Source organism: Pseudopodoces humilis, chromosome 2 (genome assembly GCF_049639895.1).
Source record: "Pseudopodoces humilis isolate 2021_Gansu_Grassland_sample_001 chromosome 2, ASM4963989v1, whole genome shotgun sequence".
Classification (NCBI taxonomy): Eukaryota; Metazoa; Chordata; class Aves; order Passeriformes; family Paridae; genus Pseudopodoces; species Pseudopodoces humilis.
Window position 1 is genome coordinate 60816264 of NC_142201.1, and position 15862 is coordinate 60832125.

At 38.6% G+C, this 15862-nt stretch overlaps 1 protein-coding gene across 3 annotated transcripts; it reads right to left on the reverse strand.

Annotated features, from left to right (window-relative positions):
• Window positions 1–280: 280 nt before the first annotated feature.
• CPB2 (carboxypeptidase B2) lies at window positions 281–13349 on the reverse strand. Of its 3 annotated transcripts, XM_014263142.2 has the most exons (11): window positions 13259–13349; window positions 9828–9903; window positions 7791–7915; window positions 7591–7699; window positions 6963–7064; window positions 6302–6406; window positions 3659–3775; window positions 3121–3211; window positions 1758–1960; window positions 660–744; window positions 281–537 (listed from the first exon to the last, which is right to left on the reverse strand). In XM_014263142.2, the coding sequence occupies exons 1-11, from the start codon at window positions 13333–13335 to the stop codon at window positions 353–355; spliced, it is 1275 nt and encodes a 424-aa protein (XP_014118617.1). In that variant the 5' UTR covers window positions 13336–13349; the 3' UTR covers window positions 281–352. The 3 variants fall into 3 exon arrangements, with proteins under 3 accessions (XP_014118617.1, XP_014118623.1, XP_014118627.1); XM_014263148.2 differs by lacking the exons at window positions 7791–7915; window positions 9828–9903; XM_014263152.2 differs by lacking the exons at window positions 7791–7915; window positions 9828–9903 and having other exon boundaries at window positions 7591–7727.
• Between the last annotated feature and the right edge of the window lie 2513 nt (window positions 13350–15862).

Below are 15862 nucleotides of genomic sequence, written 5' to 3' on the forward strand. Positions count from 1 at the left end.
GTTGTGCTCTTGTAACAAAATCCTCTAATAACACAAGTGACCTAAATGGGGGAATCTCTCCTATGGATGGTGTCTGCCCAGTGTGCCCTGTGTCAGTCAGAGATCCTTTCAGCTCACCATCGTGGGACATGTGTGCTTTTTTCCCCTTACATACTTGTGGTGCAGTCAGCTACCATTGTAGATATATAAGTCTGGCTGAAAAAAGTGGATGTGTTCTAGAATACAGGGGGTGCAGTCATTCTGGGGTTTTGCCCATGTAGAAAGAATTTTAATAAAGGAGCAAGATTTTTTTTTTTATTATATTTTTGTAAATAACTAATTGCAGTCATGCTGGAATAAATTATATTCAACATCACAAATTTTGTAGAACATGTTGAGCTATCTCTTTGACAGCAGAAAGTGCTTCTAAGGAAGTTGGCTTGATTTCTCGAGAAGGAAGCAAAAATCCATAAGTTCCTGTGTCACGAAGCTCAAAGGTAAAAGAATATTTAATGCCAAGATCATAAGCCCAGTCGTCAGACCCTCCAGGAGCTAAATCTGTACGAGGAAGGGAAAATAGAAAATTGCCTGAAACCAGAACCTTTTCTGTTCAAAAGCTGTCTTCTGATGCTGGCAAGGATATACTGTCCTGCCTTTCATTGCAGTAAAGTCATACTTACAGATTGTTTGTGCACCAGCACCAGGTCTGTAAGTTTTCCAAGTTGTCCTCTTTATAGCTTTAGCTGCTTTCTGTGCCAGGCTTTCCTGAAATTAAACAAAACATTATTACCTTTAAGGCCTTGTGATAATAGGTAATATGTACGCAGTTAGAATTTACTTCCAGTGTGCTCAGGATTTCAAATTAGTTAAATAGTCATATAAAAGGTTTTAGAAAACCCATTGAATGTGGTAAATGTTTTCAGTGTATGCCCATGCTACAGATTGCCTTTCTGCTGTAGACAGGTAAGAAGTATAGATGGAACTTTATCCCCACTTCTGGCAGTAAACTGTTGTGAAACCATTTTTTCTCATTCATCTAATATTTTTTCTTTTTTGCCACAGTATTTAAGCCACTCTTCTTTTAAGTAATATTGAAAAATACAGCAGGAAAATAATTTGAGAGAACCCTACTCTTAAACCATGAAGAAAAGTAGAATGCCCAGAATCAGTGCACCTCTCTCTTCCTTACAGGGAAAGAGTGACTGTTCTGTTTTGAACTCTGCTGTTTTCAGTTTTCAGTGAGAGTTTGTACTGTCATTTCATCAAGGAAGTAAAATTCTACATATGCAGGATATATTTTCCATCTTACTAAGACAATTTTAAATAAGTCTCCCTAGAAATAAAAGTAGCAAGTGTCCATCAGAATACTTCATTGCTTAGGTATGTAAAGGATGTTTTGAGAGCCACACACCCAATTAATTTCAGAGTTTATATAAACCATACAACATAATGAAGAATTTGCATGTATATATTTTTTCAAGATGTTCAGAACAAGAGGACTCTGCTCTTCTAGCAGCAGCTTCAATATATTAGGTATTGTTGATGTATAATCAATCTGGAATAAATATTTTCATTTTTCTGTAGCTTTCAGAAACAGCTTGCTGACTTACACACTACTAGACCAGCCCAGACTTTTTCAGTTGTTAAGAACATCAAGAAAAATGCCATTTCCTAATTCTTGATCCTTACAGCACAGTGACTCCCTCATTACAAGGCTAACAAAGCTGGGTGAATAGTTCTGAAATTAGTGTGAAACTTCAGGAGGTGGGAAGACTTACCAGCTCCTCATGGTCTTTGCTTTTGTTCGTAGTGTAAGAATATGGAAACAACACCATCTGGGAGTAGGAGTGCATGGTTATGTAGGCTTTAATGGTGTCTTTGTGGTCTCTGACAAAGCGAGCCACTGCTTTCACTTCAGGCTCAGACTCTGGGTAGGGTCCACAGTAAGTCTCCTGGCATTCAGAGTGAGATGCTCCTGGACCTTTAACCAAACAAAAAAGTGCAGTTTTACTCCTTCTTCCCTTCTGCATTTCTGTTTATGAAAAATGCAAGAGTATGAAGTGAAAGAGTAGAGTATGATGCTAATACACAAGAAATCATGGATTCCACCATGCTATGAAAAGAACTCACATGCTTGTAGAAATCTCTGCAAGCCCACCAGTATTTCTCGCCTATTATGCTCTTACAAGTAGTCAGGGAGATGTAGAAAGAAAGTATTCAAAGATTGGATAAAAAGTCTTAGAGAGGATGAATATGCTTCATTTAAAATCATCACATGATTGTGAGATGACATCTTAAAATCTAGAAGTACTACAGGAAAGGGGCAATTCCACATGATCATTTATTTAATCTTGTGGGAAAGCAAACTCCCAATGAGAAGCTGAGAAAACAAATCAAAATGAAAATTTTTCAGAAAAATTGATGGTGGAATAAATTATCAAGAAGACAAATAGGATTCACCACTTCTGTCTTCAGAATAAGACCAAATAACTTTCTGGAAGCAGTCAGGATCTTTAAGGGGAAAAAATGCATGTTTTTCTTGATATAACAGTCATGGATGGTTTAACAATGGGCTAGAATGACTGAAATCCATATAGAACTTTAGTGTCAGCACTGAGTGAAGTCACATCTGATCTATAGAGCAATACTTTAGGGCAGCTATGCTGCAGACTATGAAAAAATCTTGTCAAGTACCAAAGTGCCTGCAGTAATTAAATAAGATGTAGTCTTCAAAAGAATCACTAAGGGCAAAAAAATATTGGTCACCTAGGCATTATGGAAGGAAGCTGTACACTCAGCTGGATAGTGCAACAGGCCTTGGATGACATGGCAAGGGCCGCCTCTTCCCTCTTTCTTTCTTCCCACAAACAGACTCCCCTAGGTGTGTCATGGTGTGATGTAAGGGGCTCTGTTGTGCTGGGAAGAGGTTATTCCATGGTGTGTCATCTGGGGATGAAAATTTCTGAGTCCCAAAAAGAATTATCTAAAGCTGGGAAAGTTTTCACTAGTTCATAACAGATACTCAGCTGCATTTGTCTTTGTATTAACTTTGAGAACAGTAGATGAAAATATTTTCAAAATAAAAAAATTTAAAGGCCAAAAGTGAGGCAGGTGTACAATAGGAAGAAAATGATGTCCTACCACACCAGTGTGCATCAAAATTCCTGTTCATGTCAGTACCAATGCACTTGCTGTTACCATGCGATGAGCGGCTTTTTCTCCACAGGCGATTCTATGGAAAGAGACACACAAGTTGTGTTCAGGGAGAAATGCTGAAAAAGTCAATGCACCACCTCACTGGTTAGTTTAATGTGCCTTCCCGCTTGTGCCACTACTGTCCCATGCTGGTGAAGACCATGGAAGATTCCAAAACCACAATCTGCTTGCCAGCAAGGCTGGGTGATAAAAGGAAATGTTGGGTAGGAAAATAAGTAATCACATTCTGATTTCAATGGAATTTGGGCCGAGGAAGGAGGGCAGAAGACATAGTTTGACCAAGTATGTGAGTTTAGGAGCACAAATCCCAACTTTCTGTGGCAAAGATGCAGAAATTCCAAGCACAGAAGAGTTTGGGGTGTGGAGTTCCAGGATGAAAACTATGCCCTAGCCATGCACAGTGATAATTCCCATAAATAGTAAATCAGTACCTTCCACAACCTGTCAAAAAAGGTCTACATACAGAGGGATGGCTCCACGTGTACTCATAGCCATCCACGTTTATCACGGGCATGATGTAGAAATCAAAGTGCTCCAGAAGGGTTGTCATGATCTGATCTCTCTCACGCACATGGATTACCTATAAAGCGCAGGGGAAACATATTAAAAGCATTTGTAATTGTTATTTTTCTTACCTTCCTTCAAAGGTACCTGGTGGCATGTGTAAAATAATTGTGCAATTATCAGAGCAGTCTACCTGAGTCTGATAAAGCTCATCACATCATGGAAATGGTTAAATAGCAATGTACCTCTCTGTTCAAAAGTGCCACAGGGAGAAATTGAAGCAGTCAGTCAGATACACTTCAGTCCTTTAGTGTTAGTGGGTGGTCATGAGACAGAAATGAAGTCTATTAATAGGAAGGTTTGAGGTTTTGCTGCCTGTGTAAGTAATAGAAACCCTCCCTCCTGCCCAAAATACAGCAAGCTCCAAAATAACAATATTTCAAATGGCTGCCATACATAACATTATTTATTCTGGTTGTATTGTGAGTTTAATGCAACGGTATGACAAGAGTCAGTAAGATCTACATTGCTAATTTTGCCTCACAGCTTATTTTGAAGGCTTTAGTGATACCGAACCTGGTTGTTGGTCTGTGACAAAGAAATAAATTTTAATCTAGATAAGTGGGTTTGTTCCTATTAGAATAGACTAAGTCCTTCATCATCCTTTTTTTTTCTTTATGCCTTACTTAGATCACCTTCTTTCATTTTAAATCCTTCCTAGTTATCCTCAGGCAATGGACTTCCTTTGACTAAATGAGAAATGTCAATCTTTCTATAATCTTAACGACAAAATTAAATTACAAAAAGTGGACCCATTACAAAGAATGCCTAGGATTTACTAGGGACAGCTGATGATTTTAGTGCATGTGTGCAGATGTGGATTAATGTCAGATTTTAAAATGTTGCTTCATGAAGAGATATAGAAACAAAATTTGAATTTAAACCACGTAAATTAGATCAAAAGAATGGAAAACCTAAATGTTCAGCCTGTTACTTCTGAAAAATGCTGCAGGGACATGTCACTGGCAAAATGACAGCACAGCTGGTAATTATTTGGAGCAGCATGAAAAGGGGAAATGCATTTCTATCCAGTGGAACCTTGAAAGCTGGGATTATCAGTGGGTCACAAGGTACATTCAGCTGTATCTGTCCCTAACTCCTGCAATATCCTTTCAAACGTTTTAGGCATTGAGATTTTATATATGTGACTGATGACAAAAAGAAATACATTTATTATTTTTCCATTGTTATTATCATCATCATCATCATCGTCTACATCATTTAGTTCCATCATGGCAAAATCGTAATTCACATTTCAAGGACTCGTTTATGTTGTTTCTCTGACTACAGTACTGGTGACTTTGAAGTCTCAGTGTCATCTAGTTTATTTTTACTGTGAACTTCGCTTTTATGAAAAAATAATGATAAATAATATCTCAGAACATTAACTGAGCAAGATGGGAAACCTCGTCCGGGCCAGAAAGGCCTCAGAAGCCTTTTCCTCATCCCATACAAGGGACTGAGTCAGCAGCTCAGCATAAGGAGTTGGGCAGAGATGCTGTAAGTTCAAAAAGACCAAGGCAATGTATTTTAAAATCCAGTTGTAAACTGGATGTTTTTCTTTTTGTGCACCTTTCTTCCCTCTCCTGGGCAGTGTAGATAATAAAGAGGCTAAAGATAGATGTGTCTATTTGTCTGTGGCCATACATCAAGGCAGGTTAATCTAAGCCAATCCCATCAGTCATTAATCTATAGGCTCAACCCATCAGTGATTTTCTAGTTTCCATGAGCTGGTACTACAGCTGGATGTTGTTGATCATGTTCAGGAGGTCTGACATGAGGGTGTCACTAGCAGGGATAATACCTTCAGAAGAAGGCGGCTTATGTGGCTTTATTCTCTGCAGATCCAGAAAAAGAAAAGCAGGAGCACAAATGAAAAACAGAGTCAGGAGGAGCAGTAGCAGTACACACAGGAGTAGGTGATGCATCACAGCCAGTGGATTGCTGGTGTGGAGCTGTGCCATGTCTGGAGCAGACAAGTATGGGGCACCTAATGCTCTAGGAAGGCATGTGGGGAAGAGCCAAGGGTTGTTGTAGGATAGCTTGAGCTCACCCTGTGTGTCTTCTGACCTGCTCCAGGCAGTGCCAGTTGCAGTAATATGGACACAAATCACCATGTGCTGTGTGACTCAGAGCCAAGACCACTCCTGGTCCAGACATGGCCCTAGTAGATTACAAAACACATGTTTTTTCTGGCATGCCCTCTCCATTCTTGACCAATCATAATTATAAATGTCTCTGTTGGATTTGCTGCACATACTTTGAGGTTTCTTTTATACTTTGGAATACATTTGAGCTCTTTTGCGTTCACTCCCAATGACTTTCTGTTTTTCTCACACATACATACCGTTATCTACTGACATGCACACGCACACACACAGTGCTATGCTTATAGCTTAGACACAAATATTCTGTGTTGGTGTTGTGGGAGTAAATGGATTAAGGCTTTATGTATCCTAGAATGCAATTGGACTAAGGTAAAGGGCATCAAGATCTTTTGCTTTGCTTTGAAAACTGTAATCAGATGTGATTATGTACTCACATGACCTATGAACCACAGGCAAAAAGCAGGAGAAATCCATTCTCTAGCGTGGATACCACAGTCAATCCATATGGCATTTTTTGGTTTTTCCGTGCTTTTAGAAATCTGACAAAAGACAGATTGCATTCAAATGTCACTATCATAAAAGGGTACCACATAAAAAGCGGAAGTGAAAAGGGAACCAAGATGGAAGAAGAAGCAGCATCTGTCTTGTAAGGAGAGCTCAGACTGATCCTGAGCCAGGATGCAGCCATTGGTTAGGTTTGCGTACAGTCAGAGAGCCACATTCAGGCTGCTTGCAGAGTCCTAACACGGGCCCCAAAACTACAGCAAGACCTGAGGTCAGGTGAGTGTGCCATCAGCTATGCAGGGCAACAAACTAGATTGGCTTTGTCAACAGAGGAGGGTATCCACTGTGCCAGTATTTCATGCCTTTGCATAATGGCCTAGATGTGGTAACTTCCTTGTGACCCAGAAAAGAACCTAATCTGGTCAAATGCATTTGCAATGGTAATACATCTTACTAGAACATATTAGGAAACTTCTAAAAAACACGAAAAATAGGAATGTAGGTATAGATTCAAGGAAACATGCTGGCCAAACCCCATCATTTGCTTATAGTAGTACTTGGGAAGTTTTTTGCAGTATGTCACAGGCGTACCTTCAGAACATAAAGCGGTCGCTTTTCATAGGATGATCCAATATATATTTTCTGGAGGAGATCGGAGTGGACTTTCACTACTTCCTCCATCCAACGATATATCTGCAAGGATGAAGTTAGTAAGTAGATCTTCTCTCTACTATTTTCCTTCATCCCTGGAAGTGTTCTAGACTTAAATTCATTCTACCTCCCAAATTTTTTATCTATGGTAAAGAAAAACTAGTAATTTGACTCAGCTACCACTTGCCTGACTAATTTTTGTTAAAACCAACAGTAAGATGCAATCACAACACAGTCCAAATGTAGCCCTGAAATTCCTGTTTATTTCTATCTGTTTACATTGTTATTGATTTAATGTTTTAAATATTTGCCTGTTTGTTTTGTGACTTCATTTTGCTTCTGTATTTACTGTCTTTGAATGACAGTTTGAGGCAATACATGAGAGATTTTGTCTGGTACTTCTTTCTATCTCTGTGAAAGCATTACAATAAATAGAACTCTTAATTGTTGAGCAATACAGTGGTAATTATTAACTGCTGGTGATTTCTTTCCCTTTATCTCCATTCTCAACTAATGAGACAAATTTCACCCTTTGCATCTACAGATGTTCACAACAAAAATAGCTTACTTCTTTCATTGAGTGGTAGTTTTCATAGTATGAGGAAGATCCGCGAGCATTGATTGTGTCATTGACAGTCTGTTTTTCAATAATTCCTTGAACATCTCCCATCAAGACTCTGAATAACAAAGGAAGAGCACAACCTCCTGTTAAATAAATGACAGACAATTTTACAGAATCATTCATGACAACAAATAAAAAATACATACTTGTGTTGGATGGTCAGTTGCCTTAACTGAGCTTTTATGCTATTTATGTTGGATGCCCTGACATAGAAATGGACTTCTCTGTCCTTCTTGATGTTTTCAACCACAACAGGTTGCCAGAGTATGACCTACAAAGTTTCCAAAAATATTTTATTTTTTTTTTACTGAGGAAAGAAAAAATATTCTTACTAACATTTAATAAGCATTTTGAAAATAATCAAAGCATGTGTTTTCAATTTGAGAGACTGCTTGCAACAAGCAGTTTAATGTTCCTTGTGATGTGTAGCATTCTGCTACTTCTGGAAATGAAATGTGTGTATTTAAGAAAGGTTTATAATGACTTCTGCACAGAAATTCATAAATCAAGAACAAAGACAAGTACATAACCTTTTCTGAGATAGTATTTCTAGTATAATAGATATATTTGGCTGGTTATTATGTTACATGTTTTCAAGTCTGCTGAGAGTTATTTTCCCTGAGGGTATTTAGAGAATTAATGAAGATCAGACCAGTCTTTGTAGTTATTGTATTCCCTGATGACTTTGATCACGGAGGAAATAAGTGCCAGAAGGGGTTTGAATAAAAGTCAAATTGAAGAAGCAATACAGAGATTAGAAATTGGAGAAAAGTAAGAAAATTAGATTGTTCTTGGTAAAATTAAATATTTTACAATAATACAATCAGAAGCCAACATATTCAATAAAAGACTGAAACTTCAGAACCAATAATACAAAAAGATCTAAGGGTGACAGCAGTAAATTAGGCATAAATTTAGAGTGTGAAAAAAGTCAGCATAGTTCTTGGATGCATTTTTAGGGCACCATACATCATGACAGACCCAGACAATAGGGTTTATTTTTTTTTCTTTATGGTTCAGTTGCACAAGGAATATTGTTTGAACAATAAATGGTAACTATTAAAATTGGTTGGGACATACTGTTTGTGTCTACCCTTCCCCTTCCCATTTCCCTTTCCTATTTGCTATTCCCATTCTAATTTTTTTCTTATAGCTTGCCCAATTTATACTCATGGAAATAAATTGTTCTGTTTATAACCCATGAAAAACATTTGGTTTGCATATTCCTATAAATGGCTTGGAAGAAACCACCACAAGCCCTCTCTGCATTGAACGTGCTGCAGTTCTTCTTCCTGACTTCTTCTCCTGTGTACAAGAAAGTGAAGAATTACAGTAGTAAAAAAAAAATAAATGGAGGAGCAGAGGTTTATATTGGTATAGAAAAAGAGATGTATATGTGACTTGTGAAGGTGGAAGAGAGGAAGAAAGGTTATCAAAATATTTCTGAGAACATAAGGGAAGGATTAAAAGATGCTTGTAGGGACAGCAGAAGGATTTTGGGGTGGGCATAGAATGAATAAAAGCCAAGAAGGACAGAGAAAGACTGGGCATAGACACCTTTAAAAGCTCTGTCATATGAAACTATCCTCAATCATCCTCAAATGATGTTGATTGAGGGAATGGTTACACCTTTGTTGTAGTGTTGATTTCAAACTGGGAGGCTGTGATTGGGCAAGTGAAGAGGAAGAGATGTCTCAATTTAATTAAACACTCCTTTATCTAATGAAAGATAGAAGTAATAACAATACAAAAGTATTATTTAAGCTATTTTTTTCTTCTAGATTCTACCTTTAAAATAATACCACAAAAATCCAGTCCTCATCTTCAAAGGTGTGCAAGCCATATAGGTCAAGATCACACTGGTCAAAAGTGCTGAAGTTCCCCAGCAAACGTATTTCTACTTACTGTGTGTTGGTGTTTTGCCAGTTTTGCAGTGCCTTAATACACAAAATCAATTGCAGAAATATGAGCTCCAATATAATTCATTACTGAAACATTATGGAGGGGTCTCCTCATGTAAATCAGAAAGCAGTAAGAAATGAAAACCAAGCATTTCCTGAGCTGATGTATTAGAACAAATGAATGGAAGTGGGCTAAATCTCTTCTGAGAGGGAGAAGTAGTTATTACAGCACTTTGGGGAAAATCTGGCCTAGAGTTCAGAGAGACAGAATAATCTGTTTACCTCAGGGGTGTTCAGTAAGTCCTGAAGAGCTTTAACTTGTTCATCAGTTTGTGGGAGAGCCCACAAAACTTCATCCCTGAAAAACAAGGGTTTTTAGGTAAAGCACAGATTCTTGGAACAGCTCCAGTTCATGCAAAAATGGAGAAGCAGGCTTGGACTCACTCATCTTCCCTGGCTTGGCTGCTGTGAACCCAAAGATAATCCAATATTGAAGATGCTGAATCTAGTTCCAGCTTCTTCATCTGCCAATCAGTAAAATCCATGAAAAAGGTGGTGCAGGGCTTTGGTAGCCAATGTTATATTTTTAAATATTTCAAATATTTAAAATTAAAATTTTTAAATAAGCCAGTGTTTAAAATTAACACTGAGACTGATCCTGGGAGCTGGCACCAGCACCACAGCCACCAGCCCCAGAAGTAGCAGCAAAAAAAACAACTAGCTGAGAACAGGAAGATGGCTCTCCTATTGTTCCCTGAGTTTCTCAGTCACCATTCATCAGAGACATCAGCCCTCCCAGTCTGCCAAAAGCCCTCACAGATTGGCAAAAGCCAAACATGATGTTTTGTAGATGTGTATTCCTACTTCAGTCAAGTTCTTCTGGTCTTCTCATTTATGTCCCTCTGCTGGTATCATTTCAGTTGTCTGCAACACTGTTCTCCCCATCTTTGCCCAGTAACTTATATTCCCTTTCTATTTGAAAACCATGGTCTGGACATGCTGTATATGACATAGTGCTTCCCAGCTACTCCATGCCTGACCCCACTGTTGGTGGCAGAAGTAAAATTCACTTTTTGAAAAGAAAAAAATAACAGTGTGCATTGAGTTGTGATCATCAGTGTCCTGCAAGTCCAAGTCATGTAGTTAAAAATTGCATTGGATAGATAATTAAAATAATTTGTGTGTGTAGAAGAAGGACACTCAGGAGAATGTCAGACCCCTCTTCCCATTTCTGGGCTGGGGTGGCTCTCTGCCATCTAATCACATAGAATGGGTGGCACCGTATAAACCAGGCACAATCAAAGTCCCTGCCAGCCCTGTCTGCAAAGACTGTCCTGAAAAGAAAACAGGCAGCACTCTCAAAACTCGGGTTTTCAAGCAGCATAACATGATTGTCACAGCTTGTTGCTGTGACTGATTTCAAGCAGACATCTGACAGCATCTGGCAACCAGGTGATTCTTCTTTACTTTTAGCCAGGCTCCAAGCAATCATGAGAATCAAGTTTCTCATGCAGAACCAACAGCATGCCAACCCTATTGTTGCCTCCACCATCATTTGACAGAACATCAAATAACAATCAGGGATAGGCAAGGCAGGCAGTTTGCCTATTTCTTTAGGTAAGTGCACTCTGAAGTGTGTGTGTTTGAGGCTACTTTAAAAATGGATGTCTTCTCATAGCTGAGGGAGTCTTCTCACACAGGAGCCAAGAAAAGGCCTGCTGCATCTGGTTTCACTGCATGACTCCCACAGCCTGAAAGCGCCATAATGGGGAAGCTGATGTGTACTTTTACCCCACTGTTTGTTGCACAAATATTTCATCCAAGTGTGGTAAGTACTGAGCAGGTGCTATGATTCCTCTCTAGCTCTTGTGGTAGGACCTGAATACACTGAGTAAACGGATCAAAATTCTGCCCCTGCTGTTCAGTGTGGTGACTATTAACACCCAAAACTGTAGTTGTTGTCCTTCTCAGTCCCCCTCCTTTGATTTGGCACTGTACTCTCTTTCATGGGTCTTCTTCCCCACTTTTGTAGTAAACACCCGGCAAAAGCTTTAATTATTACCCTTACACCAAACTCAGAATCTCCCAGCTTCCTCGCCCTGCCTGCTGCCCCTGTGCAGCTGGACCTGATCATCTTAAACACACCTCTTTTCTTTCTGTTCTCATGCCCTCCTTCCCTGATTGCTTTCAGTTTGTCCTCAAAAACATCCTTCTCATTCCCTTCTTCCAATATTTTGCCAGAGTCCAACTGGGCTCTGTCCCTGTTTCCATATCTTTTCCCTTTTTCTTTTACCTTTTGGTGGAAGTCCAGCTGCCATCCCCACACTACAATACTCACATCTTACCCTGTAAGTGAGTAAGATACATTTCAGTTAATTTGAAGATGATATCTTCATCTGAGCTGAGCACTGCCTTAATAAAGAAACAGGCACTCTAGGGGTCGGCTTAACCAGAGCTAACTTAGATGCGTGTGCTAACCTGAAATGAATTGCCTTCTAAATGCACAAATTTTTTTCCCCCACTAGCCGTAGAGAAAGGTGAAGGGGACTTGTTCCTACACAAAGCTGTGTAAAAATCCCATCTAGTCAGATGAATCTCATTATTTTAGCCATTTTTGTAACAGGGGCTGAGGGGGTTAGGCTCCTGCTTTCCAGTGGGAAATAATCTTCTTTAAGAGTCAGATATTCAGTGTTGTATTTAAACATGAAATAAATAAATCTTCAAGTAGCACAGAGCAATATTGTTCTACTGAATTCACCTTAAATCACATTCGTTACCCCCTACTTTAACCCTCCCACCTCCATAGCAATCCACGACAAAATATGATTGCAATACAGAGGGAGAGGAAAGATCCTCTTTTTAATACATGAACTCAATGGTGTTCACCTCTCACAGGTCTGCAGAGTGGCACAAAATCACAGAAGGGATATGAGAAATAATTCACACTTTATTTGGGCAGATATTTTGGTTCTGGGAGCAGGTTGTATTTAATCCTAGGTTGTTCAGCTTTGCTTAAAATCACTACATGAGGAACTTATTCTTTTTGTTTTACTTATTAAAACATTTCAGGTTTTTAAACCAGTGGTACATGCAGAAAATAAAAGCACTTTGCCTGTCTTCCTCTCTGACATATGTTCTCATATTTTTTAAGAAAGCATTTGGTTTCAGGGCATTTCTGAAGTTTATCAATAGGTAACAATAAAGCTGCTTCTGAAACATTGTGCAAATACCAAATGGTTATTCAAAAATGATTTATGCCTGGAAAAACAATCATAAAAGCTGCTTGGGAAAGAAAACAGATTGTTAGCACTTTCTGAAATGGTTTCTCTTTCTACCTCAAGAAGTAATTCATTTAAGCTCTTGTTTTAAGGCAAATGAAGCAAATTATTTTTTCCCATTAAGCTTCAAAATGCCCTTTATTGGCATTCAGAAGTACCGAATGAACAGAATTGATTTGCACTTAGACCGAAAAGAGTAGTTGTAATATGATTAAAAATACAGGATTTATGGATGCAAAGAAGACCTAAAATAATTTCATTTCCCCAACCATCTTTATGTTAAATTGAACCACGTATCCAATTACAAGGGCAATAAATATTTGTCAGCCTTTGACAAATGTTTTCTCATGCAACTAGGAATTATTTTGCATCAATACTTTCCTTGTCCCACACACCACACACTAGAGCCCCCCAGTAGCATCAGTAGATATTTACCTTGGAATAGTGAAGACATTGTTCTCTGGAACCAAGATAAAAAGAGTGAAAAAGAGCAGGTAAAACTTCATCTTCATGGCATCCACAACAAAGCCAAATGCAATAGGAAATCTGAGGGTTCAGGCCCCACATTATTGATTTTAAAAATGTTATTTAAAGAGTAGTTAAAATTTAATACTGCCTCTCACTTCAACCCCAAGCTCCTGGTGGCTAAGTCAATATGACAGAGCTCTCTGGGGAGGTGCTGCTCATATTGATGTCGTCCACATACAAGAGGATAAAATATATTTTGGACATTTTCATATTGACAAATCACTTTTTCATCTCAGCCTTTTATTTTATTGCAGCTATGAACAACAGACATAAGAACACCAAGCACAAAGCTTTTGTAATCCTCAAATATTTGTGGAGGTCCAACAGTGTGCTGTGCATCCAGCTCTCTTATAAGACATCACAGCCAAGCATGAATCTGGTTCAAAGCAGTGGGAATGAGGTTAAGTCCAAACAGAAAAATTCTGAACAGGAAAGCTTCTTTTCCTGGCTTTTGATAGCAGAGAAAACAAGGAGCAAGTGAGACATATGTTTTTTTGGTGCTTTGACATCCATGCATTTTCCTTATGGATGTCATAAGGGTTACTTTTCAAGAAAAAGTGCAAGTGACTCTTCATCTCATTATTATTAATTTTTGAATGTCCCCAAGATTAGCTTCCCATATCTCTATCCACTGTTATCCATACAGGACATGCTGAAAAGCTGTGTGAATTTGGCATATCCAGAATAGATGATCTGCATCTCTGTTCCGTGCTTGAACAGCAAATGCAAACTTGACTAAGACACAACTTATTATCCTGGTTTGAGTCCTCTTCCAGAGGGAATTCATTCCAGAAAAGGACTGAGGAGTGGATCAATATATATGTAATGGAGACACCAGGGAGCTAAGACTTGGATGTGAATGGGGGAACTAAATTATTTGATGCTGTAGGTGTAGCTTATGGTTATAGCTATACCCTAGGTGAAAAAATGCCTGGGAGCAAGCCCTGGAGCTAAGGTTAAGTAATGCAGACTAGATTGCATAGACTAGATTGCATCCATGAACTCCTCTAGAACAGCTCTGGAGTGGTTCAGATGAAAGCCAGTTCTCCACCTAAGCAGGCAGCCAGGCCTTTGGAAGTCAAACACAGCCCTGGGTTTATTTTTTGTTTTAATTGTTTCAGAAGGGCAGCCCTATCCTAAGAAGCCAGACAGCTGAGTTTTAGGTGACTAAAGTCAACAGAGGTGAATCATGCTCCCCAGTGAGTATGCTTGGGTTAATGTCTCTGTGAAAATACACCAACATTGAAAATCATCAAACTGGAGTTGTGCACAAACCAGACACCAAAAGGAAAGGCAAAGAAAGGCTCATGGGAAGTGAAACCACTGATGCCTCACCTAGACATTTTAGTTCTTATTTTATTTTTTCTAGATATTGTTCAAGCAAATAGGAAGTTCTGATAAGCTACAGATGCCATTCCCAGCAAGGGTAGTGGTCAGCACTCTGCCAGAAGGGTTGATTTTTAAACCAGTGGTTCAGATGCTCTTTCCTCACACAGGCAAAAGGAACCTGTGAAAGAAAAATAAAAGACAGAAGACAAAACTTGCTCATCCAGACACTCCTTCATGTGGAAATGTTTCATGCACAGATATGAAAAAGATTTGATCTGCTGAGCTAGGTTCAACAGAAGAGATTGAAAAGCTAATGGAGTTGGGTTTATCTTATTGAAGAAAAGGAAAGGATCATCTCTCTACATGTCTTAGGGTGTTAGTTAAGTTGAAAAAGGGAGCACCACCTTCTGGTGTCTACCTGAGAAGAAAGTTTTAGACAAACATTTTTTAGTGTTGGTAGCTTTTCCTAGATTCTATGGTTTATTGCAGAGACTGTTCACACAGTGTTTTAAAGCTACTGATTTCCTACTTGCTTTTTGGTTTCTGGAATGCAGAGAAAATATTTCATACAGAAAAAGAAGGAAAAAAAGGTGTTTGAGGAAACTCTACCCACAGCAGTATATCTTTTAATAACCTTTGAAGACCTCTGAGAACCTGGGAAGTATTTCCCAGATTATCTGGGAAGAAAAATGAAGTCTTAAAAAAACACTGTGAAGGGCAACTCTAAAAAAAATTGAATTAATAAAAAAAATCATTTTGAGAATTTTAACTGTTGCTTTATTTTTTCTAAGGCATTTTAATTATTTTATTGAAAATTAACTTGCATTTCTACAGTCTGTTTTTAAACCTGGAGGAAATAAGATTGAATTTAGAAACTGTTGTAAGGTGAGGTTTTAGTTGAATTTGAGAAGATTTGAAATCCTCCCTTCTTGAACAAATTAATTTATTTCTCTGATTGGGAAATTTATCAAAACTGATCATTTCCACCAACCCTTTTTGCTTCTGCTGAGTCAGCACTCCCTGGTGAAGAGCTGCTTGGTCAAAAATTCTTTCAAAGATTTTGCTGCACTTGGATTAATTGTTCCTTCTCCACTGGGTAGTCCATGGGCTATGCTGACCTGATACTTGCAAGTCTGCCATAGCAAAATGTTGCCATAGCAAATATGATCAGAGGCCTTGTAT